This window comes from Pantherophis guttatus, chromosome 7 (assembly GCF_059756535.1).
Source record: "Pantherophis guttatus breed Tessera chromosome 7, ASM5975653v1, whole genome shotgun sequence".
Taxonomy (NCBI): Eukaryota; Metazoa; Chordata; class Lepidosauria; order Squamata; family Colubridae; genus Pantherophis; species Pantherophis guttatus.
The window spans coordinates 28,178,411-28,205,087 of NC_142069.1; the positions used below are offsets into that span (position 1 = coordinate 28,178,411).

At 36.0% G+C, this 26,677-nt stretch overlaps 1 protein-coding gene across 6 annotated transcripts in view; it reads right to left on the reverse strand.

The window, feature by feature from the left end:
* MYH9 (myosin heavy chain 9) overlaps nucleotides 1-26,677 on the reverse strand; it is a 72,297-nt gene that overhangs the window by 16,903 nt on the left and 28,717 nt on the right. For all 6 annotated transcript variants that reach the window (XM_034402846.3, XM_034402845.3, XM_087873855.1 and 3 more), the window contains exons 4-23: nucleotides 24,010-24,037; nucleotides 23,449-23,542; nucleotides 18,037-18,129; nucleotides 17,484-17,547; nucleotides 16,554-16,652; nucleotides 15,940-16,083; nucleotides 13,534-13,629; nucleotides 12,412-12,530; nucleotides 11,619-11,771; nucleotides 10,259-10,432; nucleotides 9,739-9,912; nucleotides 9,115-9,229; nucleotides 6,878-7,071; nucleotides 5,865-5,986; nucleotides 5,221-5,290; nucleotides 3,852-4,012; nucleotides 3,464-3,572; nucleotides 3,156-3,287; nucleotides 1,514-1,720; nucleotides 1,102-1,239 (exon numbers count right to left, since the gene is read on the reverse strand). In XM_034402846.3, coding sequence (XP_034258737.1) covers nucleotides 1,102-1,239; nucleotides 1,514-1,720; nucleotides 3,156-3,287; nucleotides 3,464-3,572; nucleotides 3,852-4,012; nucleotides 5,221-5,290; nucleotides 5,865-5,986; nucleotides 6,878-7,071; nucleotides 9,115-9,229; nucleotides 9,739-9,912; nucleotides 10,259-10,432; nucleotides 11,619-11,771; nucleotides 12,412-12,530; nucleotides 13,534-13,629; nucleotides 15,940-16,083; nucleotides 16,554-16,652; nucleotides 17,484-17,547; nucleotides 18,037-18,129; nucleotides 23,449-23,542; nucleotides 24,010-24,037 — 2,486 coding nt within the window. The remainder of the gene's footprint in view (nucleotides 1-1,101; nucleotides 1,240-1,513; nucleotides 1,721-3,155; nucleotides 3,288-3,463; nucleotides 3,573-3,851; nucleotides 4,013-5,220; nucleotides 5,291-5,864; nucleotides 5,987-6,877; nucleotides 7,072-9,114; nucleotides 9,230-9,738; nucleotides 9,913-10,258; nucleotides 10,433-11,618; nucleotides 11,772-12,411; nucleotides 12,531-13,533; nucleotides 13,630-15,939; nucleotides 16,084-16,553; nucleotides 16,653-17,483; nucleotides 17,548-18,036; nucleotides 18,130-23,448; nucleotides 23,543-24,009; nucleotides 24,038-26,677) is intronic.

A 26,677-nucleotide genomic window follows, 5' to 3' on the forward strand; every position in this document is an offset into this window, starting at 1 on the left:
TTTTTAAAGAAAGCCAACATTTAACCACTGAAAGACCCCTTTTTGCTATTACCTAGTTTCAATATTTAGAAATAACTGTACATAACACAACATATTTAGCCCAGGACAGGGATCTTCTGCAATTTTTGCTGAAGCTCTATATTTCCACAAGAAAGAACTTCCTGCAATTTATTGACTAAGACACCTCCCAAAAGCATTAAATACACATCAAAATTATTTAAAATTAACTGTAAAATTATCTAAACAAATAGAGATTGCATAAAAACAAAATTCAAGCAATCTTTCAAAGTATTTTACTTGCCATGATCATGTTTTTGAATAATTGCCTTATACTTTTGAAAAGAACCAAAACAACAAATATAAAACGTATCGTGAATTTATTTTTCCCCGAAAGGAAGATCAACATTTTTAATCATCATCTTGATGTTCACATACTCTTCTCACCAGTGAGCTATAGCTGTGCTGTAGTTAGTCCCTGTACAGTTTCATTCTTAATGACGTTACTGGCTCTAGTATCAATACTGATATTTCTAAAGAACTAAGGGAAGTAACAGCAATCATTGATAAATATTCAATCAACCAATTACTGAAGCAGCTTTTTCCAACTTCAGGCCTATGGAGAGTTTGTGTCGACACAGATCCTACCTCCCAATTTAACAGTTGGATTAAAATCATAATTTGATACCCTGTCAAATCATTTAATGAAGCATTCCAAAAAAATGAATAGTGGGGAAAAAATCTTCCTTTTCATTTTATATTAAGTGTACTCCTAATTGAATATGACCATGCAACTATAGTTTGATTAGATGGAACAATAATTGCATCAGGGGATGTAAGGAATCAGATATCAGAATATCTGTTCAAAGTGTTAATTGCAGAAATTACAAGCACTTAAGACCTTTCACATTTAAGGCCTTTCCCCATATCCATTTGGTACGTACAGAACAAAGTTATCTGTATTAACAATTTCCAGTTATTTAAACACTACTAGAGATTGGCAAAGGAAATTAGAAGTAATATGAATTCTCACATTCATGATGAAAATGATATGGTATGTTTCATCTTTTTTGCCACTTCACCATATAGTAAAATTTTGTTTACCTTGGCCAATTTGCAGTTCTGATCTTCAAAGACTATCAAGTCTTCCTCCAGTTTCTTTAGTTTAGCTTCAGTGGTAACTTTCTCCAGCTGTAGTTTTTGCCTAGCACTTTCTTCTTCTTCCAGCTGCTCTTCCAGCTCCTGCACGAACAAGGAAACCACGGCATAAAGTATCCAGGCCAGCCTTAGATGCTGCCATCCCGTTCTAAGAATTTTAAGTTCATCTTTTTTTTTCAACAACTAGAATGTCTGAATGGAAATAACAAAACCTATAATGGAGGCATGACTTTACAGAACCCACTTTTGTCCATCACCCAAATTTTGCTCTCTTTTGTTATACTGTCTTCTTTCACCTCCATGACTACATCAACCATTAGGTATTGCAGTATGTCAACACTCCTATTCTGTACATTACCTGAATGTTTTGCTGCATCTTCTTTTTCTCAGTTTGTAGATGCTGGCACCGTTCCTCCTCTTCCTCCACCCTAGATTCCAAGTCATGGCATATCTCCTCCAGCTCTTGTTTTTTAGCTGTCAGGCGGGCTCTGATCTCCTCTGCCTCAGCACAGAGCTCTATCTCTGCTTGTAGCTGCTCTTGTAACTGCATTTTCTCTGTCACAAGCTAAACAAGAAAAATAATTTATAATTTTTGCTAAAGTTTCTGCAAGCAGAGCAATGGCAGGTTTTATTCACACCACGGATAGGCGATTCAGTCTTTTTATTGTCCATGCCATTAGCACAGTAGTGTAAATTCAAGTATTTCCATTCCTATGTTATTGGATTTTAAAAATTGGAAGCAAAGAGTTTTAAAATAATGTAGCATAAAAAGCAGCATCTTATTTCATGGTTTACTACACTGGTTTACCTCCTCAATTTTCTTTCATAATTAATTTTATGTTTTATATGATATTCATGTGCAGCTTCCATTGATCCGTATCAGCAGCTATTCTAAGATTTCATTACTTCCTAGAAACAATTTTGTCCTTCATTTTAATATTGTTGTGGCACACCAGTGGCCAGTAGAGCTGGCAGCAGAGTCGGACAGTGAGAAGGTTGGGGAGGAACATGGGCCAGTCCTGGGGGCTGGGGAAAGCTTGGACGAGGGCTCTGCATCAGAGGCAGAGAGGGAGCAAGACAGCAGCAAGGCAGAGGAACAGCTGGAGTCTGTTCCCAGTGTGCGCATGGACAGAGCTGCCAGAAGACAAGAACAACTAAGAAAGCAGGGTCGACTTGGGAGTAAAGCCACACCTTGGAGGTGATTGGCCCCTCCCATAGGAAACAAAAGAGGAGTGAACAGAGAGTGGGTTTTTGCAGGAAACAATTTGTTCGTTCGGTCATTTCAAGAGTGAAAAGTTCTGTTCGTGACTCTAAGAGACTCTGTGCCAAGTTTTGCCTTACACTACATTTGGAAACTAGTTATCTGGCAGTTTTCCAAGCGAGATAAGGTTTGTGTTGATAAATATTCCTCTGAAAGACCATTTGCCAAGCCTTGCTGACTGTGAATGAAAGGAATTCACAGTCATGTAAATGAAAGGGGTTTTGCCGGCAGAGTGCTCCTGGGGTCTGGGGTAAGGCAAAAACACATTTTTTTCAAAAAATGGGTGAAAAACGGGCCTGTTTTTGCGAAAAACAGGGCACGCAGAGGGTTTGGAAGACCTGCAGAGAATGCTCCTGGGGGCTGGGGGAAGGCAAAAATGCCCTTGTTTTTGTGAAAAACAGTTTTTTGCAAAAATGGGAACATTTATGCCCTTCCCCAGCCCCCTGGAGCACTCTGCAGGCCTCCCAAACCCTCTGCGCACCCTGTTTTTGTGTAAAACTGGCCCATTTTTCACAAAAATGGGACGAGCGGAGTGGGCCTTGAGGAGGCCAAAAATGCCTGTATTCGGTGTATAAGACGCACCAACATTTCCACCCTTTTTTTAGGAGGGGAAAAAGTGTGTCTTATACTCCGAAAAATACGGTAAATTTATAAAATGCTACCCAAAGTCATTTACAGTACTTTAAAGAATATGAACAAGTAACAAAGTAGCACATCAGAAGGCTAGCCACTTATTCACCTGTGTATGGAGAGTTTCCATTTCAGTCAACCTGCTTTCGGCAGCCACCTGCTTTTCCTTCACCTTCAGCAACTCTTCATCCTTGGCCAGCATTTCTTCTTCTTGCCTGCTCACTTGCAGCAGTGGCTTTACCTGCCGAGAGACCATTTCAGGAGTAAGGTATTTCACAGTTACAGATTTATCTCTGGAGGAGTATTTGGCCTAATCTGTACAAAGCTTAAACACTGGACAGAGCAACTAGTGAAAAATGGATGCCTGTCTAGTGCTGTGGCTGGCCTTCTATTCCTGAAGTTTCTTCCAAGTCATACCTTTGTAAACAGTCGCCACCATTGCCAGTTGCGAAGCTTTAAATAGGCAGCACAGTTCCTCTGCAGCACCTTCATTGCTGTTAATTGTTGCTGGCGTTTGGCAAAAGCCCTGAAATGGAAAAAAAGAAGTGACCTCAGATTCTTTCATGCTTACTAATTAGTAGAGCTGTCACACAATTGCACTTTTCCTTCCCCATCCTTGTATTTAATTCTCAATCCTTTCCACCATGATAAAATTTTATACACGCACACACACACACTGGTTCCATTTACCTATCTTAAAGATCTTGTTTGCCAATTTTCAAAGTTGACAAAATTCAGAATACCAGTAATTTGTTGCCAGCTAATGACATTAATGAGAAGGGATTGTGCATTAATGTATACGTACTTTCTAGCTAAGTAGCCTCTACAGCATGCCTGGAACCCAATGATGACATCGGTGATCTTCAAGTCTCTTTCTTCTTCAAGGTGAGCAAGGACACCTGCTCGGAAAAACACTTTGCTCTGTCCAATTCGATAAAGATTTGGGTCTAGTTCTAAGGCTTTGATCTAAAATGAAAGAGAAGAATGTTAAGTTGTCAATATTGAAAAATCTATTCATTTATCATCAAGCTCAGTCTTTAAACAAGCCAAGGGGACTTTGCACAAGCCTCTCAAATATTCAAGTATGCAGTCAAATACTCAGCAATCTTCAACTAATTAGCATAGAACTTTGCTAACTGAGGCAAACTCCTTAAAAAAGAAGTTTCAGGACATATAATCTTCTGTTCTGAAACTATCAACAAGCAGAACATACACCTTAAAACAGCTTCTTCTTTTTTCTTTAGAAAAACTTAATTTTAGAAATGATCCATGAGCAATAAGAGATTCTGCTCACTGTCACCCATGCCCTCTCGTTTGGATAACCTCAACATGTTCTAATGGAGCTGCCCTTAAGAAGCATTTGGAAGCTTCAGCTACACAAGCTGTAAATAGTGTGGGCTATTCAGCACACATAACATCAGTGCTTCAGGAGCTGCATTGTTGTTGCCAGTGTTTTTCTGGATGCTGGTGGTCACTTTTAAAGCCCTTCATGGCTTGGGACCAGACTACATGAGGGACTGTCTTATTCTAACTGATTCTAGCCCTCTAATCTGGTCTGGCACAATGGACGTCCCACCAGTCAAGGAATGTCAGCTGGTGGGGACTAGGTGATGCCATAGCCTCTGCCTCTGGAATATTCTCCTTCTTAGAGATTAGAATGGCTCTAACCCTGCTGACCATTCAAAAGATCTTGAAAATTTGGCTATTAATGGCCTGGGGTCCTTAGTGTGTGAAGGGCCCCATTTCCTGGTTATATTGACACTGACTGATTATAATATTGCCTGACTATTTTAATTCCTTGTTTGTATTGTGTTTTAACTGTTCTGTTTAATGATTGTTTGCCGCCCAGTATCACTGGTTTGAGGTAGCTGGCTACTTTGAATGAATGAATGAATGAATGAATGAATGAATGAATGAATGAATGAATGAATATCATTAACTGGGATTAATTCAATAGATAAAGTATTACATGCATTTTCCACAAGTTGGGGCCCTCCAGATTACTTTAAATGGTCATGTACTTAGGAAATTTTATTTTCTCTGGAACACATCAGTTGGGAGGACTGATTTAGAAATTTTAAACATTCAAATTTCAGACTATGCCAGATAATGAAGGAGTAAATTTAGCTTCTCTGGTATACTTATTACAACTTTATTTCAAACAGGAGACTTACCATGAGCACACAAGCTTGTTTTCCATCCATGAAACCTTTAGGAATGGAATTTGGAGTCAAAATCTCATATCTAGGAGGAGAAATAATATAGTTCTGTCATTAAATTGTATTCAAGTGCACAAAACATAAGCTAGGAATAACAAGACTTTTTTTCCAATGGTATTCTGGAAGAAGATCCAGTTTTTAATTACAAAAAAAAAAAAATGAAGCAAAGTTGTTTTATCAAATACATGTCATAACTGACATTACAGCTTTTGAGGTCATACTTAGTAGCACAAAAAGACATGTTAATAGGATGTGTCTGCAGGTATGATCCTGCTTATACCTTCCCCCACTGAAGGGCACTCAGTATTCACATATCTCTGACACTATTAAATGCTGAACAGAGATTGTATATTACCATAGAACAGAGGTCTTCAAACTTGGCAACTTGTGGACTTTAACTCCCAGCTATGCTGGCTGGAGAATTCTGGGAGTTGAAGTCCACAAGTCTTAAAGCTGCCAAGTTTGAAGACCTCTGCCATAGAATGAACAACAAACCATTATTCAATGTGGTAGCCAAGACATTCTAAAAAATGAACACAGAAGCCTAAATCTTGAGTTAATAATCCACCATACAATCTGAAACTATGACTCAGTTTTACCTTTGTCTGAACTCCTGGAAGACAACTCTGTTAGGGAAGCCTTGCCGGCAGATACGGATCCCTTCCAGAACTCCATTGCAACGAAGCTGATCCAATACTAAGTGTGGATCCAATTTTCCAGACTGTGAAGAAAGGACACATATTAACAGAATCTCTGTATTTCACATGGTTACCAAGACACTGCAGCCAAGTATCTAAACTGCGTGTTCCGATTTACACTTTAGAGAACATCTCTGGCTAAAATCATACAATAACATCAAAAGCAGATTACTGTAATATTTATTAAAATGGGCCTCCTTGAGGGATGGGATGGAACATATGACTTCAAGATGGTTTCAATAAACTTACTTTCAGGCCCAAAATAATGTGTTTTTCTGAGTTATCTTTTTTTTCCTATTAACTGTTTCATCACATACTGACAGTCAAGCATTCCTCCCCACCTATCCCTGAATCTCCTATCTCCGCATCTTCACCCATCTGGGGTTCAGCAGCTATGTTTCTTCAGTTGTGACTTTTTAGTTACCAAATTATCTCTCTGGGTTCCAATATCAACTGCCTTCTGCTGGATGAAGAAACCATGTTTCTTTTAGACATTTTTTAAAATAAAAGTACATGTATTTCAGCAACTAAAAGGTATGGAAAATGTTACTTCTTGCTTTTGGTGTCACATTTTTTTCTTGCTCTATTGATTTATAATTCTATTTCTTAGCTTCATACATCTTATGTGCACATGTATATCCCATTATCTATTGTCATACAAAACTTTGCAGGCTATATTCAAGTAAAGAGAGATCTTGTCTGATATGTATATTCCCTGTTTCCCATAGAAACACTTTTGACATTTAGTATTCCTTTTAGAAATTTTAGGAACGGCAACTATGTTCAAAACAGAAATAAAATTATCAATATGCCAAAAAGAATATCAATATTTATACTCCTCATTAAATCACTTCTAAGCCTCATATATGGTCCATATATGGTATTACTTCTAGTATCCAAAATTTGAATTTTACCTTCTTCTCGTGATTAGGGATGATACAACGGACAAAGTTGGGGTTGGTATTCCTCAGAGTAGCCATCAGTTTGGCTAGTTGTTCTTTATACAATTGTCCTACTGTTCGGAACATGCCTTTCCTGGTTTTAAAGGCTCCAGGTAATGCTGAATCTGAGATGCCAGCAACCTGATCCAGTCCAACTATGCGGTCAACTGTAGGAAATACACAGGACTATTAGATTGTTCTCCCCAATTTTCATGATTGAATGCATAACTTAACAAGGATGCAAAAGGAATTTGCTTCATCTCTTTATAGATATAGAACTCTGATTCATAATTTATATTGGAATAACAACAAAAACAGAAAGCAAACAGTCACCAACAAGTACAGGTTGGATCCACCTCATGCCTGACAGATCCAGCTGGCAGATTAAACTGCAATATTAGGTCAAGGAATAAAACAGAATTTGAGACAAGAGGGTTGACTTTAGTTAAAATATTGTTACCATGATTGCTTTAACAAGATGCCAACAATGACTCGAATAAAGTTTGTCTTTAAAAGTTAAAGATGTTTTTTTTTCCATGCAAACCACTTGAAGTACTGGTATCAAGTAATTCTAAATTATGACAAACAGTCAAACATAAGCTTATCGCTGGGGAATAGGTCCATATACTTAAACAGGTTGAAAAAAAATCAAAAGCAGTGTGTTTAAATTTCTTCTGTAGTACAAAACTTATAGCACTACTATAATTTGTTTAATATGTAGAATTTATGAAACTGTAACCAAATATTCCAGGTGGTATGGAGAATGCATTTTAGCTGATGTATGCACGAAGAGAAAGTTTTTCAATACTATGTATAATGCCCTTGCACTAAGCAACCAAACCCGTTCATTCATTTTATTTTCTTGCTGTCAGTGTACCAGAATGCTAAGATGATTACAAGAATATATCATGCACTGACTGCTTTAGTAGGAAAAAAAGTATTTTTTATAGAATTAGTCAGGATGATAGGCATTGTAGAAGACTGAATCTTTTGGAATTGGACAAATTAAAAAAATGGATCTAATCAAGTCACTGATGGTTGATAGCAGCCAAGGCAACTCTTCTGTTCTCAATCATATGAGAAAAATTATTAAAATCAGTAAAAATACCCAAAGGAAGCCTTTAAAGTTGCTAATAATGAAATGAAGAAATGACAAGAAGCATGATTTCATATGGCTTGGTTATAAATTAAGATATTGGTTTTTTCTCTTAAAAGTAACTATTCAATTGACTCAAGAGGAAGAAAGTTTTCAAAACTGATATAAAATAATGACACTTGTACTTTTATTGAGACCTGGCCAAAATGCTCTTTGGAAGAATTGATGTCCAAGTAACTATTTGGAGACAGAAAATATTTAATATTTCAAAAAAGAAATTTACCAAAGATGATCAGCTATATTATTTTGACCAGTTACAGTAGTTCTTAGTAGCCATTAATGTATTTCATGCACTTTATGCACACAATGATCAGGTTGGAGCACATACGGTTGCCAATCTTAATGGTGTCACTGGCTTTATAATCAGTATTTAATGATTTCAAATCAGAAACTGCTTCCGTTGGCGAGAGAATTAAGATATTATCTATATATGTCTTTTCTATCTGCAAGATCACAACTTGCTTAAAAATCAGTTTTTTCAATGTTCAAGAGGAAGCTACTAGCAAAAAGCAGAGGAACTGAATGAGACAGACAAGCAAAAACAGGAAAAAATAGGAAGATTTAATGGAAGCATTTCTTGCATGGTTCTAGAAGGAATCACACACAACACAATAGCTGCATTGCTCAGTCACCTGGTTCTAGATGAAGAATAGGAAAATGTTGATAGAAATAGGCTCTCTGAACGTTCTGTATCTCTGCAACAGAGACGTCAAAGAAAAACCCAAGAAAAGAGACAGTAATAGTAAGATTTAAAGCAAGAAATATTCTGTAGAGCAAGATATCTAAGAACACTGGAATAGGCAAAAATAGACTTTTGGTCCCAAATTTGGATGGGGTGTTCTGAGGAACATATGCTTGAAAGTTATTCTGCTGCCTGATGAACTGGAAAAGGGTCAAACGTATTTCAGTAACAGGAGAAATACCATACTGTCAAACATTTTAAGAGAAATGAAAATGGCAACTGTCAAATATAAGAGGAGGCTGCTTAAACTCATGCTTCCAAACAAAGGACAACACTCTTAAAGAAAACAAGAAAAGCAATATGATTACATACCATCTTTCCATAGGTCAGATACAAACTTATCAGAGGACTGGTGTAGCAGAGTAGCAACATTATCATTGAGAGGGTCCATGTTCTTCATCAGCCACTCATCAGCTTTATAATCAACCTAGACAAGACATTTGTTGCCGGTATTAATTACACATTATCAAATTGCCTCAGTAATGTCAAAACAGACATGGTTAAGAATCTCTCTGTTTTGAGATTAAACACTGGTCTAGATCCATTGCACAAACAATGAACTCTATGTGAATGACCTAAAACCCCTTAAAAATGCTGGAAGCATCAAGTTACCAATAATTACTAGTCAAAGGCATAGAATCCATAAAAGTCACGATTCACACAGCTTTCTGCTCTTCCAAAATGCAGGCTCACAACATGTTTTAGCCATTACCCTGAGAAAATAAGACTTGTTTCATGGCAGGATTTTATATTAGTGAGCTACCACAAAAATTTGTAGTCAATATGCTTCCTATTACCTTGTGGGATAAGTGATTATGCACCCTCTTCCACTATTGAAGAACCCCGCCCCAATCCTCAAAAATATCAATCAGCTTAAATTACTGCTGCTGCAGATTTAGAAGCATTTTAGTCTCTCTTTACACTTGGAGTACTTACTCTGCCAGCATAGTGTATAATGCAGAAGTCAGCTTTATCTTTCAGCTGTTTTGGTTTCTGGAATTTAGGATGAGAGCCCTGCTCTTGCACCACCTTCTCCACAAAGCTTTTGTCTGTAGCCTTTGGAAACCAGCACTCTTCATCCAACAGGGCCAAAATGCCGGGTGGACCAGCCTAATTAAAAAAAAAAACAGTAATAAACATTCCTGCCAAGATCTAACACTTCAGGATAAAAGGCACAAATGCTATTTTCATTTGTACCCAAGAGTGGTTTCCTGTATAGTTCAGAGCTGTTTTTCAGCACCTCTTTCACCAAATCTTGTCTTAATTTTTCATGTTGTCCAACCTAAGGTGCTTTCCAATTAGAAGAATTGAACTTTACAACCTTAACATTTTTTCTCCGTCCCTACAAAATTATTACACTATTTAACATATACATATATGTAGATATACATGCATACTGGCTCTCCTTATTGATCTGGCTACCCTCTGCTAACAATCAACAAGATGCCTCACTCACTGGTTTTTCTATAAGATCAATGCAAGGCTGCAAGTCCAGGCCAAAGTCAATGAAGTTCCACTCTATGCCCTCCCGTTGGTATTCTTCTTGTTCCAAAATGAACATGGTGTGGTTGAAGAGCTGCTGCAATTTTTCATTGGTGTAATTAATGCACATCTGTTCAAATGAGTTCAGCTATTGCAGATAGAAAAGAAAAAGCATGTTTAAATTATTAACTGTTACCTATTACCACATTCAGCAAATGACTGCCAACTTCCACTCTGTTCTTTTGTTTTCTCTACAGAAAAGAGCATTATTTTTACATGCTTAGCCGTACTTTTTTCTACTTCTTGAAACAGCATTTTTACCATCTACCATGTTTCCCCCAAAATAAGAACCTGTTTTATATTTTTTGAACCCCAAAATAAGCACTTGGCCTTATTTTTAGGTGAGGTCTTATTATTTTGGGGCACGTGGAGCAATATGGGGCTCCTCCTTGCCATCTTACCTGATTTCCAGCTCTGCATTTAAATATTTTCGAGAAGGGCTTATTTTTTGGTGGGGAGGCTTATTTTAGCGCATGCGCTCAAAAGCCCAATTGGGCTTATTATCAGAGAATGTCTTATTTTCGGGAGAAAATGCTCTGCCATTCAGTGTGGAGTAATATATATGCTTTTTCATTCCTCACAATCAAGATTGTCATTTTTATTGACACATTATTTCATAGCAACAAATCTATCCCCAAATGCAACATTTCTGCTACAAAATGAAGTTTTTTAAGCAAACATTTTTCTTTAGTATATTAAATCTCACAAACATAATCTCCCAGAAAAGCAATTTGCACTTTATTTTCACATTTTAAGCAAATTTATCCAGTTTCTTCAAAAGAATCATTCCTTCTGACTTTCCAGCTGTACCATAATATTTTGTCCCTTCTCTCCAAGATTAAAGAAAATATATATCATAGAGGCATTACATCATAGTGCTTAAAGTTAATGAAGGTGGACCTCTTTAGCATTTCAGGAAGGTTTGGAGGCAAAATAGGTAATGAAACATCCTCTTACTGTCGGAGACCATAAAAATGCAAAGGTAATTCCAATGAGTTCTTCGGGAACCAGTATGTAATTTATGATTCTTTTATGTTTCAGCCTAAAGCATCTACTCCAAGTCCTCACTTATTTAGGCATATATTATTAACTTAATTCAAGCATATTTGATACATTTTTAAATTAGTAACTGAATATAAATTTGACTGTTAAGTTCTATAAAAACACTTTTCTAATAAATTCTCTGTTGCAAAATGTATCAAATATGCTTACTTCATGGAGATTTTTAGATTATGTCAGATGGATTCATTAAACAGCTGTTCTGTTTCACTTACTTCAAAGATTTCAAATCCGGCAATGTCAAGGATTCCTATGAAAGAAGCTCCCTGCCTCTTTGTCTTATCCAATGCCTTGTTGATGCGCATCACCAGCCAACGGAACATGCGTTCATATGTAGCTTTGGCCAGAGCTTCAATAGCAAAATCAGCCTGAAAAAAGGTAAGAATATTGTACACTCCAGATAGCAAAAAAAGAAAAGAAAACTAACCCTCACCCTCCAATAAATGAATCTATGTTTGCAGATCTGAATTTCTGAAGTTATTTCAATTCTTTCCAGTCCTTCTCTACATGCAACATCCAGGGCCTATTTGGTGCAGTAGACTGGTTAAGGTATTGGCCTAGAAACTAGGAGACTGTGAGTTCTAGGTCTCTAGGTTAGGATGAAAGACAACTTATATTTAACAGCATTATTTTTAAGTATTGCGGTCACAGACTAATTAATTAAGATGGACAGCCAGGTTCATTCTTTCTATTTACTTTTCTACATCTAAGTGGCTTATTTCTACAAAAAAACCCTGGTTTTAAGTATGTTGCATCTGCATAGTACACAAAATTTGTACCTATCAGAGATCAATTTGCCAAGTTCAAATGCAAGAGCCAGTCAGTCCTTGTCCAGTTGCCTATGAGCTGCTGAGAATAATATTACAAAGCAATTCAATCTGCTTCTGAAGATGTGGATAAAATTCAGGATACCAGAAAAGTAGACCATGGACATTCAGCTTGAAAGTTCATTGCTATCTGATTAATGCCAGCTGAGAAAGCTGACATCATATATTGTATAATACATACTTGCTCTTTAGTCTGAGCCTTTTGGACATAATCTCGGCCCACTTTGATGCGAGGGGTGAGAATGCCTCTGGTGAAGTCTGTAACATTGATTCCTAGAAGGTGAGAAACTTTCTGAGCAGCTACAAGAGAGAAAAGCAAAAGGAGAAGCTTAGTATTTTAACTTCTTATATTCTATTCAGAAAAGATGAATACTTGCAGCAAACTCTCCTAATCCCTAATGACAGCCAGCCCACCTGGGAGACTAGAACTGGACGGAAAGGATTTATCTATAAAAGGGAACAAATGACTCCTATACATCGTCTGAGGATTGTATATATCAAGACTCATTTCAGATTGAGCTACTCCAATGAAGAACAATAATTTCTAATAAAAAAATATTACGCTCAAATAGCAGAAACCACGGTCTTAATACAGTACATATTCAAGTCCTCCAAGACATGAGTTTCACATCTGATGGTAGAGTCCAAATGTGGCATTTAAACTTAAACCATTTAAACTGGTTTTGGTCTAAACCTGCAAGCAAGATTAATTGTTCTTGGCTCCCAAATATATATCAGCTCTTATAACACAAAATAAACTTCTGAAAAACATTCTCCTGCTATAAGGGACCCGCTCATTAAAATTAAGATGACTTTTAAAGCATGGACATCTTTGTTTTCAGCATACATGGAAGCTTGAGAAAAACAGTGGAGCTATTCCAATAAATATGTGAAAGGTGTTGTACTCATGAAAGGGCCAGAGCATTTCTTCCAAATAGTTTTTAATGAATGTGTTGTTTAAATAGAGAACTGATTTTTGAGGATTTTTGCTGAGAACTTCTCCACTGGAGAACCATCTCTAATTTTATTTCTGTAAAATGCTTACAGAATATTATCTTCTATTCATTAAAAGCATTCATGCAGTCTGACATGGAGAATTCAACCTTAACCTCTTCACTGATTTCAATATTCAGAGGAAAATACCAGCTGATCTCATTTAATGATGAGACAACCATAACAATCATTTAATGATACACCCAGGACAATTCCTCATTGTTTTTAAATGGGCTCAATTTTACAATATGAAGTATACAAAGAAAAGAAAACATTGCTCCCTAATCGATATCTAGGGAAATGTATTTACCTGTATTGTCTGGCATGGAAGCCTGATCTGTGTTACGTTCTTTCTTGAAAATAATATTCCCAAGCTGAAGAACACCAGAAATAACCCTTAGCAGTCCTGGGGTGGGAAACAAGCAGCAATACAAATTTCTTAAGAAGTGTTCAGTTAGATTTTTTAATCTAAAAAATTTCATTCTCTTGATACAGTTATACCCATGTGACCTGTTCATGGTAATTCCATTCTCCTTCCCATTCTGTTTTATCTTATCACACCAGCTGGCATTTTGTGGCAACTGAGCTGCCTCAATTCTCAGCAGATTGTTTTTGCAATCCACCCATCTCTTAGATCCACCCTTTACAAAATCTTGTTCTTTTACAATCATTGAGATTTTTCCAGGCCTATTTCCACTTCTAGTCTGTAGAAGTTTAGCAACAAGCAAAAGCATTTTCCTTTCAATAAAAAGCACACCTTCTGAACAAAGAAACATAGGAGTCAATAAAAGAAGCACCTGAGCTACAACAGGAATTTTCCTGTGCCTCATTTATTATGCAAAATTTGTTTCCAATATAGAATTGCAGTTATATAGCTCCCCACATGAGGTACTAGTGAGCAGTTTCTAATAATCTCTCTACAAAACATATTCTAAGATAGAAATAACAAGACCTTATTGGAACATTTTGTGCATGAAATGTCCCAGTAATTAGCCAACAGATTAGTTCCATTTCCCTTTTTAAACAAATACTTTTTTGATGGGTAGAACTTTTAGCTTAAATGGCTTCCATATGTTGCAAGTTTGCCTGTTTGACTAATGCAGTTCCTAATGCAACTCAAGGGTTGAAACATGGCAGAAATAGAAACATACATCCTGTCTTCTCAATTACCCATGAGAATATCTCAAACTTTTATTAGTGTTCAGCAAACATTGAACAGCTGTTAAGAGTGACAACAAACCTGGAGTTTTAGCTATGCTTTCAAGCAAATATAATAAAAAGTTTGCGGTAACCAGCCCACCCACATACAGCCTTCAATTTTCTCCCTCATGAAAATAATAATTATAAGGCTGCCTAAATGTATATTGTGCCACTTTTTATTATTTTTATTTTTTATTTTATTTTATTTTTTTATACCGACTTTTCCAGCAGGACTCAGGGCGGTGAACAACCAAGGTAAAAATATAGCATACAAAATTTAAAACAATTTAAAAAGATATTAAATAGTTTAGGCCCACAATTTAAAAACACCCCAATAAAATCAATACGAATTAAAACCAAAAGATGGGATCAAGCCAGCCCGGCTGGATGAAATAAGTGAGTTTTAAGGGCCCGACGAAAAGTACGGAGATCCGGGATCATACATATCTCTGGGGGTAGGTCGTTCCAAAGGGCGGGTGCCGCCACAGAGAAGGCTCTCCCCCTGGGGGTCGCCAGCCGACATTGTCTGGCCGACGGCACCCCAAGGAGGCCCTCTCTGTTAAAATTATTAATAATCTGTTAAGATTATTGTGTTAGTTTCATGGTTAATTCTCATGCCTTAAAGATTAGATTCAAGATTCAATATGCTTGATGAAGGGACCACATAATAACAAGCAGTGCTTCAAAAAACTGGTGATTTTTCTCTCCACAGGTAAATCACAGCAAGTACTGAAAGTATTAGACCCACTGAAAAGTTTGGAAATGAGAGGAACCCCACTAAAAACAAGCAGTGTTTGTTGCTAATGAGTGGTAAACCAATTGTAGAGAAATGTGTGTTATTTCTTAGAGTGGGCATCTTGTTTATTTTATTATTGCAAATTATTTTATTTCTACATTAAACCTAATCCCCCTCATTCCATGTTTAAATGAAAACAGATAACATGTTTTAGTTGACTTCATATAAGGCTGTATTCATTATTTTCTATTATTCACCTATTATTGATACTTGATTACTTGTAATTGTTCCTATTTTGTTTTTTTCAACTGTTGTAAGACTAATTTCATTACATGATATACATACAGGCAGCCCTTAACTTATAAGAGTTAGTTTAGTGACTGTTTGAAATTACAATGGCATGGAAAAAAGTGACTTATAACAGTTTTTTTACACGACCGTTGTAGCATCCCCATGGTCACATGATCAAAATTTGGATGCTTGGCAAACTGGCTCATTTTTATGATGGCTGAAGTGTCATGTAATCACTTTATGCAGCTTTACGACAAGCAAAGTCAATGGAAAAGCCAGATTCACTTAACAACCATGTTACTAATTAAACAATTGCAGTGATTCACTTAACAACTGTGGGAAGAAAGGTTGCAAAATTGAGCAAAACTCACTTAACTTTCTCACTTAGCAACAGAAATTTTGGGTTCAAATCTAGTTGTAAATCGAGAACGACCTGTATATAATTGTCACAACACTTGTTTTTGTGGAGCCGTTTCTAGAATTCCTTACCCATCTGCTCATCATCTGGAATACCCATTATCCTCATTGCCTCCATTGTCTCCTGAAACATGTCCTTGTCTTGCTGGCCCGGAATTGTAACATGTCCATTGGAAAGGAAACGGTACTTATTGTAGGGCTCTAAAAGCAAGTCATCTAAAACAGTAAAAAGGTAATGAAATCATCATTATTGGGTTATATCTTGTTTGGATAGACATTCAAAGGCAAGACTTTAGACTTAAATCCTCCCTGACAAGAATGGCATTATATATCACTATTCGAAAGTAAGATGGCTTGTATTAGGTTTCCTATAGCAAAATTTAGTTTCATTAAGCTGTTTTGTGGTAAGAGATTTCTTCAATATTAATTACATTTTTAGTAAGGAGTAAATTTTCAACTATGCCATAATTGAATATTACTTTTTTTTCCCTATTGCTCAGTCAAATAAAAGACAATAATTGGACCTAATAACAAGCAACTATATCCAATATTTACAAAATGGTGCAGGTACTATAAATAGGGAAACTATGGAACAGAAAGTCAGCAAGATGAAAGGGGTGAGGACACATCTGATAAATCAGAATGCCTCGGTCAAACAGCAAAATGATTATAGTCCAAATACTCACTCTTCAAGTGCTCTCCTGCTCCAGTCAGCAGGTAGTAGAAAATATGGAATGTCCTTTCTTCTTTAGCCTGTCGTATTGCTCTTGATTTCTCTAACAGATCTTTAGGAATGTTAAGGAATGTAGGAAATCCTAAATGTTACACATAGATAATCTCACAACTGAAGCACTTGTCAAGTAAAGTATCAATGGACATGCCGCTTTAAAAAAACTCCAACATTCAAAAACTGAGCTTCTACACTGGGATGGACTACTATAAAAAGATACAACGGATAAACCAGCAGGAAAGCGGCATACTACAGTCAGGGGCAGGGGGGGGGGGCGGGGCAGGGAGACAATGTAAACGCTTTGAGGAAAGATTGTAAACCAGAGTCCTTGAGACAGATGGGCCAGACTGGTACTTATCACAGCACTTCGGCATAAACACTAGAGTTAGAATTATCTTCATTTTCAATCACCATGTTATTTTTTAAAAGATACTCAAAAGATTTTTCAATGTTTGTATAACTTTGGCAGATTATTTTTTTAAGATATGCCCCAAAGCTTTAATTTAAAAAAAGTTATCAAACATATTTGTCATATTTGGGATTTTCTCCAGGCATGAGTCTTTGTAATCTCACCCACAATAGTCTTAAGTATAATTTTCACAAATAGACAATCGTGAACTGCGGGGGGGGGGGGAGAGATATTTAGAATTCAAAAGAAAAATGTTTTCATTTACAGAAAGCACAGGGCTAAAATTAGAAATTTTCCAATACTTCCATCTTAAGTGATTATGATTTTCCACAAAGCAGAAATTCCCACTCTTTAAGACAATCTGCCTCTTCCAAGTAAAATCTCAAAATGCTGTCCAGCTACATTTTTATTTTTATTTTTGTAAGCCATTATACAATTTCATTATGTCTGTATCAGTGTTACTGGTGAAAAGGATACAAGTCTCAATGTTGGCTCCCACAATGTATCCATTTACATCGAAGTTGATTCTAATGAACTTTCCCTTAAAGGAAAAAAAGGCATAGGAGTTAAGCAACTGCCACTGAAACAATGCAAGACAGTATCATATCATTCTTCTAAATTCCCACAAATCAACAACCCGTTCCACAGGATAGCCTCAAAGGAACCTGATCAGAGAGTTTCCCTTATTGGCAGTAAGTAGTTCCTGGAGTTAGTTACAGAATAGCAAGGACAAAGATCGTATCTGCTTTATACCATTTTAATCAGCCTAAAATACTCCTCGTGGCAATAGGAAGAAATGTACAGTAATAACTCTGCTTTTTATTACTTTCTAGTATATAGATGCATATATTTCTATCTTCAAAATGTTTCTAAAGTGAAGCCTATCTTATTTTAAAAGGAAGTTTAATCCTCACCCAATTTATAGACATTCCCTTTATAATCTATTATATATTTGAGGCAATCAATCTTTTCCTTAACAGAGGGCATTATTCAACAATGATGCAATGAAGCAAAAAAAAAAAATACTTACAAATCTTGAAGAGTTGTCATTTTTAACAGTTTTGGCATTTCCAAAAGCCTCCAATATAGGGTTGGCCTGAAGCAGCTGCCTCTCTAGCTCTCCCTAAAATAAGAAAATCAAATATAAATCTCTCAATTGGTTACTTTCCAGGAGCTACTAGCCAAGTATGTCATTATCTCTTGACTTCAACCTATATTGATCTTCAGAAGCTATAAACGTGAAGAGTTATTCATCTATTACCAAGATTAATACTTCATAATCACCAATAATTTTATCAAGATTAAATTTTAATTAAATTTTATTAAGATTAAGACACAGTTAAGACAAATTAAATTATATTATTGAATCGGGGGAGGGGGTTGGTTTATTATACACAGGTTAATTGTAAGTTTAAAGATTTATTGAGGTTTTGCCTTGTTGGTGCTTTGGATATTAGCCTTCAAGATGTCTAAGTATTCTTTAATGTCCATAGTGTGCCTCTAAGTCCTCCCATAGACTAGAGTCAGCGGTGGGTTGTCCCCGGTTCTGACCGGTTCTATAGAACCGGTAGTAAAACTGTTGGGAGGTTCCGCCCACTGACCCTCATGTCATCAGAAGCGATCTGCGCATGCGCAGAAGGTGCACGCGCGATCCCGTTGTGAACCAGTAGTAAAGGTGAGTAGAACCCACCCCTGACTAGAGTGCCTGGTGAACAGAATTCTATTATTGTCCAACTACTGGGTTTTTTAACCAAACAAAACAGGAGTAAAAGCTGCTACTAGACAACTTGAAAGATTATATGGGTATATCAAGGAAAGACTGTACATTGAGAAAAAGAAATCAAATGACTGGAATTAGGGGTCTTGTGTATCACTAATGCTTTTGAGGAATCCTGCATAAGAAAAATGTATTGGTTGGAAGAAGTGAGCTATTTATGGTAACTGTTTATCTTTTAACAATTTTTTTTATAAACTGAATATTTTGCAATTTGATTCCCTATGGCAGCACCCAGTTTGGTGACAATTTTGTAGTAGCACCTATTATAAAAATTCCTACTTTATTTACTGATCTAGCAAACTGAAGACTCATACTTTAGAATCAGGCTTTAAAATAGGTCTATTTTTGACCTATGTGTCTATGGTTTTAGGGGCCATGGTTTATTCCAAGAGCCAGATATAAAGCTAACATATAAACATTCTGAACAAAAACTCACTTTTACAAACTTAACTACAATTCAGTATCAGGTCACTGAAAAACCTCAAAACAGTTTTCTCAGAACAAAAATATAAAAACCAAATTGCTGTCAAAAAACAGGCGTGCCAAAGCTTTAGTACTGCGATCCAGAATATCCAGGAAATCCTTTTTCCTATGTGGTAAAACAGGAATATCATATCCAGGCAACTCTAAATAGCAGCAATGAAATAACTTTTAACTCTTTGTTGCTATCTTATGGACATCTGGGTATTTCAAGCTCATATATGATAGCTCTAAGTATAGGAATCAATGAGGGACAAAGAGCCATATTTAAGGGTGAGTGAGGTATTTTCAAAGATAAGGCCATTTGAGCAAGGAGTAGAGAATGATTAATTTTACAAAATAAATGTTTCCCTTTTAAGTTTGTAATTCTTTTCTTCATTTTTATCTATTCCAGAAGTCTGCAGAAGTTAAGGAATCCTTTTTTATACAATGCCCAAATGTTTCATTTTGATTCAATCCTAAATTCCAATTATTTAAGATTTTTAAAATAATATTGTAGCATGATCTTGTAGTAGCATTTTATAACTGACACATTAATCACCCAGACATGCAACTCTGGTGGTATACAGTAAAAGAAACTGAACGCACAAATAATTGTAGTAGTAGATGGTTGCAGATTATTTATTTGCAAATGCTACAATGCCAATTTAAACTTCTACTTATTCAGAACCTTCCCCTCTTTCAAAACCCGAGGCAATTTATAACATCAGACTAATGTTTGACTAATGTTATCGCTCTAACATTCTAACATTCATTCTCAAAATGCAACAAGAATATTAATGGTGAAACATTAATGTTCTTGTTGCATTAATACTTGTTGTCCCATTACTGCAGTAAAATCACTCTACTCAAGCAATTCAGGTGATATTAATAAGCCCTAAAAATTTTATTGGGAGAAGGCAGTGGCAACAACAGTGAATGCAGGATATTATTCAGCCATGGGAATTGATAAAATTTAGGGACACATTGCTGCTATCCATCAAAGAGCATGATATCAAGTGGGCTAAAGAAAGCAAAGTCATAAAGTCTCAGATGGACTCCAAAACACTTATTTTGTCAGCAATGTTGATTTTCGTCTGTTTTGCCTTTCCCGCTCATACCCCCAAAGGTTGCCTTCCCCCATTCATTGTCTTCTTTGATCCAGCAATTGAATCCCAACTCTTGCTTCTGATTGCAATCTGTTGCTATGGTGATGAGCGATATCACAAAATGAAACATTACCACTTCCATTCTTCTTAACATCTTAAAATCTATGTTTACAACAAAGAGCAGATCCATTACAGGAATGCAGCATTTGGCTAAAAGAAACAACAGTTTCCATCGGATGCCTTGAGTATTTCATGTAGTTATTATTTTGTAGCTATTATTTTGTAGTTCTTTTTCCACTTTAAGAAAATAATGGCCAAGAGATGTGAATTAATCCAGGACAAGTCCACAGCATAAAGGAAAACAGGAAAGAAGGGTCTTTTTAAGGCATTACTACTTCCTTGAGTAATCAGCAAATGGGAATCTAAAGACAGTCCATATCTTCCTATACATATATTAGGACTGTGCAGCAAGACAAAAAAAAATGTTTGGGAGCATCCTGTAGCATCTGCTTTAAAATTCTTAAAGTACCATATCTATGTCTTTTCTTGAGGCCAATGCAACTCTGCCTCACAGTTGCAATTTAATTTCAGGAAAATCAAGGCAGAACATGTTTCATGGTACCTCTATGCACCCCCAAGTACTTTTTGTTTTCAAATCCAAAGTGTTGCACAGTCATACTAAATGTGCTGTCTTGTTGAGCTTTTGGAGTTAGGGTGGAGGTAGGGGAGAAAATTGCAAGTTGTTCTCCATGTTTTGAGACAGGTTATTTTTGTGCTATATGTCTCATTCACCTCTTAGTTACTCTGCTTTGGTTCCTTTTCTTACCTAAGATAATAAATAATGAATGAAGAGGATGACAGTATACTATGGACACAGTAGCACTATTTTAAGAAATATCACTCATATCGTAAGAATAAGAGCCTGTTCATAGATTTTCCTATTTGCGAAGAAAGAAATCAGATTAATTCTTTCAGGAAAACCTAGTACCACAGAGTGAGATCTATCCCAAGCTATTATGGGATTGATTTTCCCTTCTTAGTAGGGAGAGAAAAGACCTTCATCTTCCCAGATTTTTCTTCATGGACTACCATAGGACTGATATAATATTCAGAAACGATCTTTATAGAGTCAGTTTCAATTTTTCATGGTTATTCATGTCTTAGAAATGGTTTAGTTTCTGCATCAGTATAGCCTTTTCAACTATATAGCACATTTTGTAACATAATCTATTCAACTTTACTTACTGTTCATATTTAATATTCAATATTTGTTTGCATTTACTTGTGAATGTTTTCCTAAATTTTTATGAGAGATGTGAAATACATAGGATAGTTGTATTCTATTTTTATATATTCAGGAAGTGCAGTACTTTTTCTTTTAATTGCAATCTGAATTATGCAGTGAATCTAGTTTTGCACAACAAAATATTACCTTAATGCCAATAAAATCTAGACTTGGGAACACTGCTATACTTCTAGTCCAACTTCCTAGTCTGTTAGACCATATTCTTAAGGTTATGCAGATCTCTCTGCCTTCAATAATTTCAGAAGATCTTACAAGCAGAAATCTTCTTAATTATTTCCACAAAGTAGTTTCAAATATTTCCTCTAGGAAACAATCCATGAACAGTATCACTCTTGGGAGTCCTCAAATTGTTAACTTCTGACCTGGAAAAAGCTTTCAAAAGCTTCACCAGCCTACTCATAATTCAAACTAGTTGAAAGATATTGAAAAGTTCAGGTGCCATGAGGCAATTTTTGGATTAAATCATTAAATCGACACAATCTGTTGAAGATGAAAATACTGATTTTTCTCTTCCACTAGGGCAGATATCTTAGCTAACAATCTTTAACAAAAATTATGATCTCTGAAACTAAGAAACATAGAATGTTCAGAAAATATTTTAAGTATATCTGCTGGCAGTGAGGAGAAAAAACAGTCACGAGAAATCTACCTTTTTTTTCTTCCAAAAGCCACTCATTAGAATGTGCATATGCACACGCACTCCATGCAGAGATACTCATAGAACTAGTCTATAGACACGCATCATGCCAGTGTATTTAATATCAAAATCAAGATTTTACAGAATGGAAATATCAAGTGTACTAGAAAATTATAATGGTTTGCAAGATTAATTCTGGGAAAGAGGCTTGGAATTGGAACATCCAGTCTATGCAGGGGCAGTTTCTTTTCAATATTTTTCAGCATCTTGCACCCACAGCTAGTATACCGGGTGGGGCTGGAAATCCTGGAAAAAATTGGGTCCACACTGTTGGCCAAATCACCACTGATACCAGATACCCTGTACTATTTTAAAAGGACATCTATATTGCTGCTTAGAATGCCTTACTTAGTGCACGTAAGAAATTGTATAAGGCAGATCAAATGTGATTACTAAGTTTAGATAATAAGCAATCGTGTATTTATTGTAAAAAAAAAAAACCTACAGCCTTTCATTCAGCTCACCTAAAAAAAGCCAATGTGAATTGTGAATAAAATAGTTCTAGCAGCAAAAAGTGTGATACAGGTGGGAGTGAAAAGCTGCTATAAATCACACAATGGAGCAACACACACACATTCTTGGTGCAGATCGTGCAGTCAAACGTGCAGCTCACCTACGAAGTACCAAGGGATGAATTCTGACATAATCCGCCAAGAGAAGGGGAAACAGTAAGTGAGACAATATTTCACAGACTCTTATTGGCACAAAAGATACACATTGTCACAGAATTTATATGACTATTCATAAAAATAAAGAGTCTAGCAATGAAATATCTTTACTGAAAGACAAATAAAAAACCCATAATTGTAACTGGTGACTTCTACATGCAGTAGTTCACTAACTGTACACTGATAGGAAAATGAAGACAAAGCTTCTATTGCTCAATCTATAGATAATTATCCTTTCTAATTCTTTCAGGCTTGGAATAATTTACATAGGTTGCAAATTCAGATAAGGAACATCACAAAGAATCAGTGAACACTCCAATTGGTAATAAAGGATCAAATTGTGTAAAAGTATCTCAGGTAAAGAAGTCAAATTATGTTTTCAATTCAAGTAGGTGAGCAATATCTTAACTGAATAACAGAACTTACTTGATCCTTTTTGCTCTTGTGTGATGAAGCAACATGAGCCAAATACTGAATGACCTTTTTAGTATTTTCGGTCTTACCAGCTCCTGATTCACCTCTGGAAGAGAGAGAGAAAGAGAGAGAAAACCCTAGTTAAGACATATTGCATACATGAAAGCTCACCCTCAAATCCAACAGGTCTAGTTTTAAAAATAGGACTCTAGTTTTCCCAACCTGGTATCTAATATGATGGATAACAACTTTCAACTAAGGCTTTTGGAGAAAACTTCTTCAATATTTTGCTAATATGAACATCACCAACAAAATTTTGGTTTCTACCTTCCCAAACCATTTTTAAAGAAATTAACGCTTTGACCAATAAAAAGCCTTAAACACCTTCTCCTGAACTTTATCTGTCTTTATTTCCATTGAACATAAACAGATATATGACTCCATGCATACATACTTTTTGAAATATTAGTTAAAGCAAAGACGTTATGGCTTTTTTGGTAAATGCTTCTGCTGGTCAACTATGCTTTAATCATTTTTCTCCATTTTAAACAACCAATCACTTAAAATACTTACGTGCAGAGAATGGATTGGTCCTCTCGATCTGAAATTAAAGAAAGGAAAGAGGTGACTGAAACAAAATCTCTTCTTTTGCTGTTATCTCTCCACACACACAACTTGACAATGTTCATGCATCTACCCGCAAAGTCTACAGCTAAGTTTTTATGTTTTTTCCTGGTGGAATTTAAAGGTGAAGCAGAAAGGCTATGAGTTAAAGACTGAATGGATTATAGAATCGTATGATGTTTATAATATTCATGTAAAATTCATTCGAAAGTATAACTTTTTTGCCACCTTGCATTCTCTGTAGAATTCCTGGTACTGAGGGGGGGGAGGGGGGGCCTCTGTCCCTTTTTTGTTTTTGCATCTCTCTCACAACTAAACTCCATATGGCATCATGCAATACAGATAGTCCTTGAATTATGACTGTAATGGAGACTGCCCATTACAGTCATAAATTGTGATGGTTGTAATCATGTAACCAGACCTGATTTTATAACCTTTTTTGCAGTGATCATTAAGCAAATGCCATGCTAAGTGAACTCATTGTTCACTATCGGACACTTTTGTAGAAAACCAGAAGTAAACACTGATTTTCAGCAAAAACGTAAATTGCAGTTCCATGATACAGGATGCTAAAAAGATTCATAAATTGGGTCAGCTGCCAAGTGCCCGAAATGCAGTCATCTAACCAAGGGCAATGGGGCAGCCATCAGAACTTTGGAACTGAGTCGTAAGTACCTTTCTGGGTTATCCATTGTAACTTCAAATGGTCGCTAAGCGACCAGCCGTAAATTGAGGACTATCTGTACCGATCACAAAGCCAGGTTTCAATCCAGAGCTCTTAGATAATCTGGCTGAACGTTTTTATAGCAAAATAAAAAGTAAAGACATCAAATCAAGCTTGACTCGTCCATGCAATCTTACTTCACAGCAACATAGAGCTGCTTTCTTTATACGTGTGCAGGTGTGTGCTTACCTCTAACTTTAGCATATTGTTTCCTGATCACCTTTCACTCAAACATTAATCAGCCTTAACCTTGCTTAGCTTTTCTGAGATCAGCCAAAGTCAACCAGGTGACTGATAAAAATATTAACCAGGCTCATTCCTGATCATTTTCCAAGTTCAAACATGTTTACCCATTTGCTAAAATCCAGCAAAATATTATTTAGTCATTGCTAAAAGATAAAGTTTCATAATTTGTAATTTGGCATCTCAACATATTTGCATGTACAAATTAACCCTAAAGTATGTACTCAGCTTGTTTGATATTTTGAATATCAAACCTAAGAGTTCTCAAGAGTTCAAGTTGAAGCAGGATCTCTATGATCACATACACGATAAGATATAGATTCTATAGATGATAACTACAGAACTCTTTATATAGAATTTCTCTGTCATATATAGATCTTATTCATTCTATACAAAATTATTCTATATAGATCATACTTATTCTTCTATATATTAAACAGAAGGATTTTCTATGACTGGACAGTTAAATGGAAAATCAGACCACCTACGAATAATTCATCTGTATTTAGTAGCACAGAAACCTAGCTGAATCCAGGGTGGATTTGATTTAAATCGAGTTGATTTAAATCACAATTTAAATCATGATTTAAATCACTAAGGAGTCTTGGTAGTACAGTGGTCTAACACACCCTGTTATTAAGACCAGCTGCCTGCAATTACTGCAGGTTCGAATCTTGCCAGGCTCAAGGTTGACTCAGTCTTCCATCCTTTCTAAGGTAGGTAAATTGAGGACCCAGTTGTGGGGGCAATAAGCTGACTTTGTATAAATATACAAAAGTATGAAGGCTATGGCTTAGCACATTGTAAGCCACCCTGAGTCTCAGGAGAAGGGCAGCATATAAATCCCCCCCCCCAAAAAAACCCTAGTAAAAAGGCTTGATTTAAATCAACTCGATTTAAATCATAATTTTTAAAGAACAACTGTCATCTCTGTTACTCCTTTGACCCACTATTGACTCACCGATAGTCCCAGTGTTGTAGAATATACAGCCTCATGCTACATAACTAAGCTCCATTTCATGCTGAATAAACTAAATTATTTATGTATCTTAAATAGAAAACTATCTTACGATAGATTTTTACCCCAAAAGTTTTTATTAAAATAAATTCAATAAAAATCAAAAAAATCTGATTTAAATAAAAAAATCCGATTTAAATTAAAAAAAACTGATTTTTTTGATTTTTTTTTTTAAAAATCATTGATTTTTATCCACCCTGGCTGAATCTATATTTTACAAGCTGTTCCAGAAAAATTACTAGGAAACTATTCTGAGTTATTTTTTTTCAAGCTGCAGGAGTTTAAATGTGTTTTTTCAACATTACAGTTAAATCCTGCTTCTATAGTAGAGGTAAAACGAAGCTGCACAGTAATTTTATATTTATAGTTTCATTGTACACCAATATCTTCAGCAATGTCTACTGAAAATTGTAACAGCCCCCATACATACAATTGTAGGATATGATATACTACATGGACAAAACTGTTTTTTTATTTCAGCACAAAGAAGAAACAATGGCTCACCAGCTGATTAATTAGCTATTGATTGAGGGGGGGATTACAATTTTCATTTTTTCATGCCACAAGGCTACTTAAGAGGCCAGTCAGAAAAATCCACATGACTTCCAAGTATGGGCTGTTTCTTCCAGCAA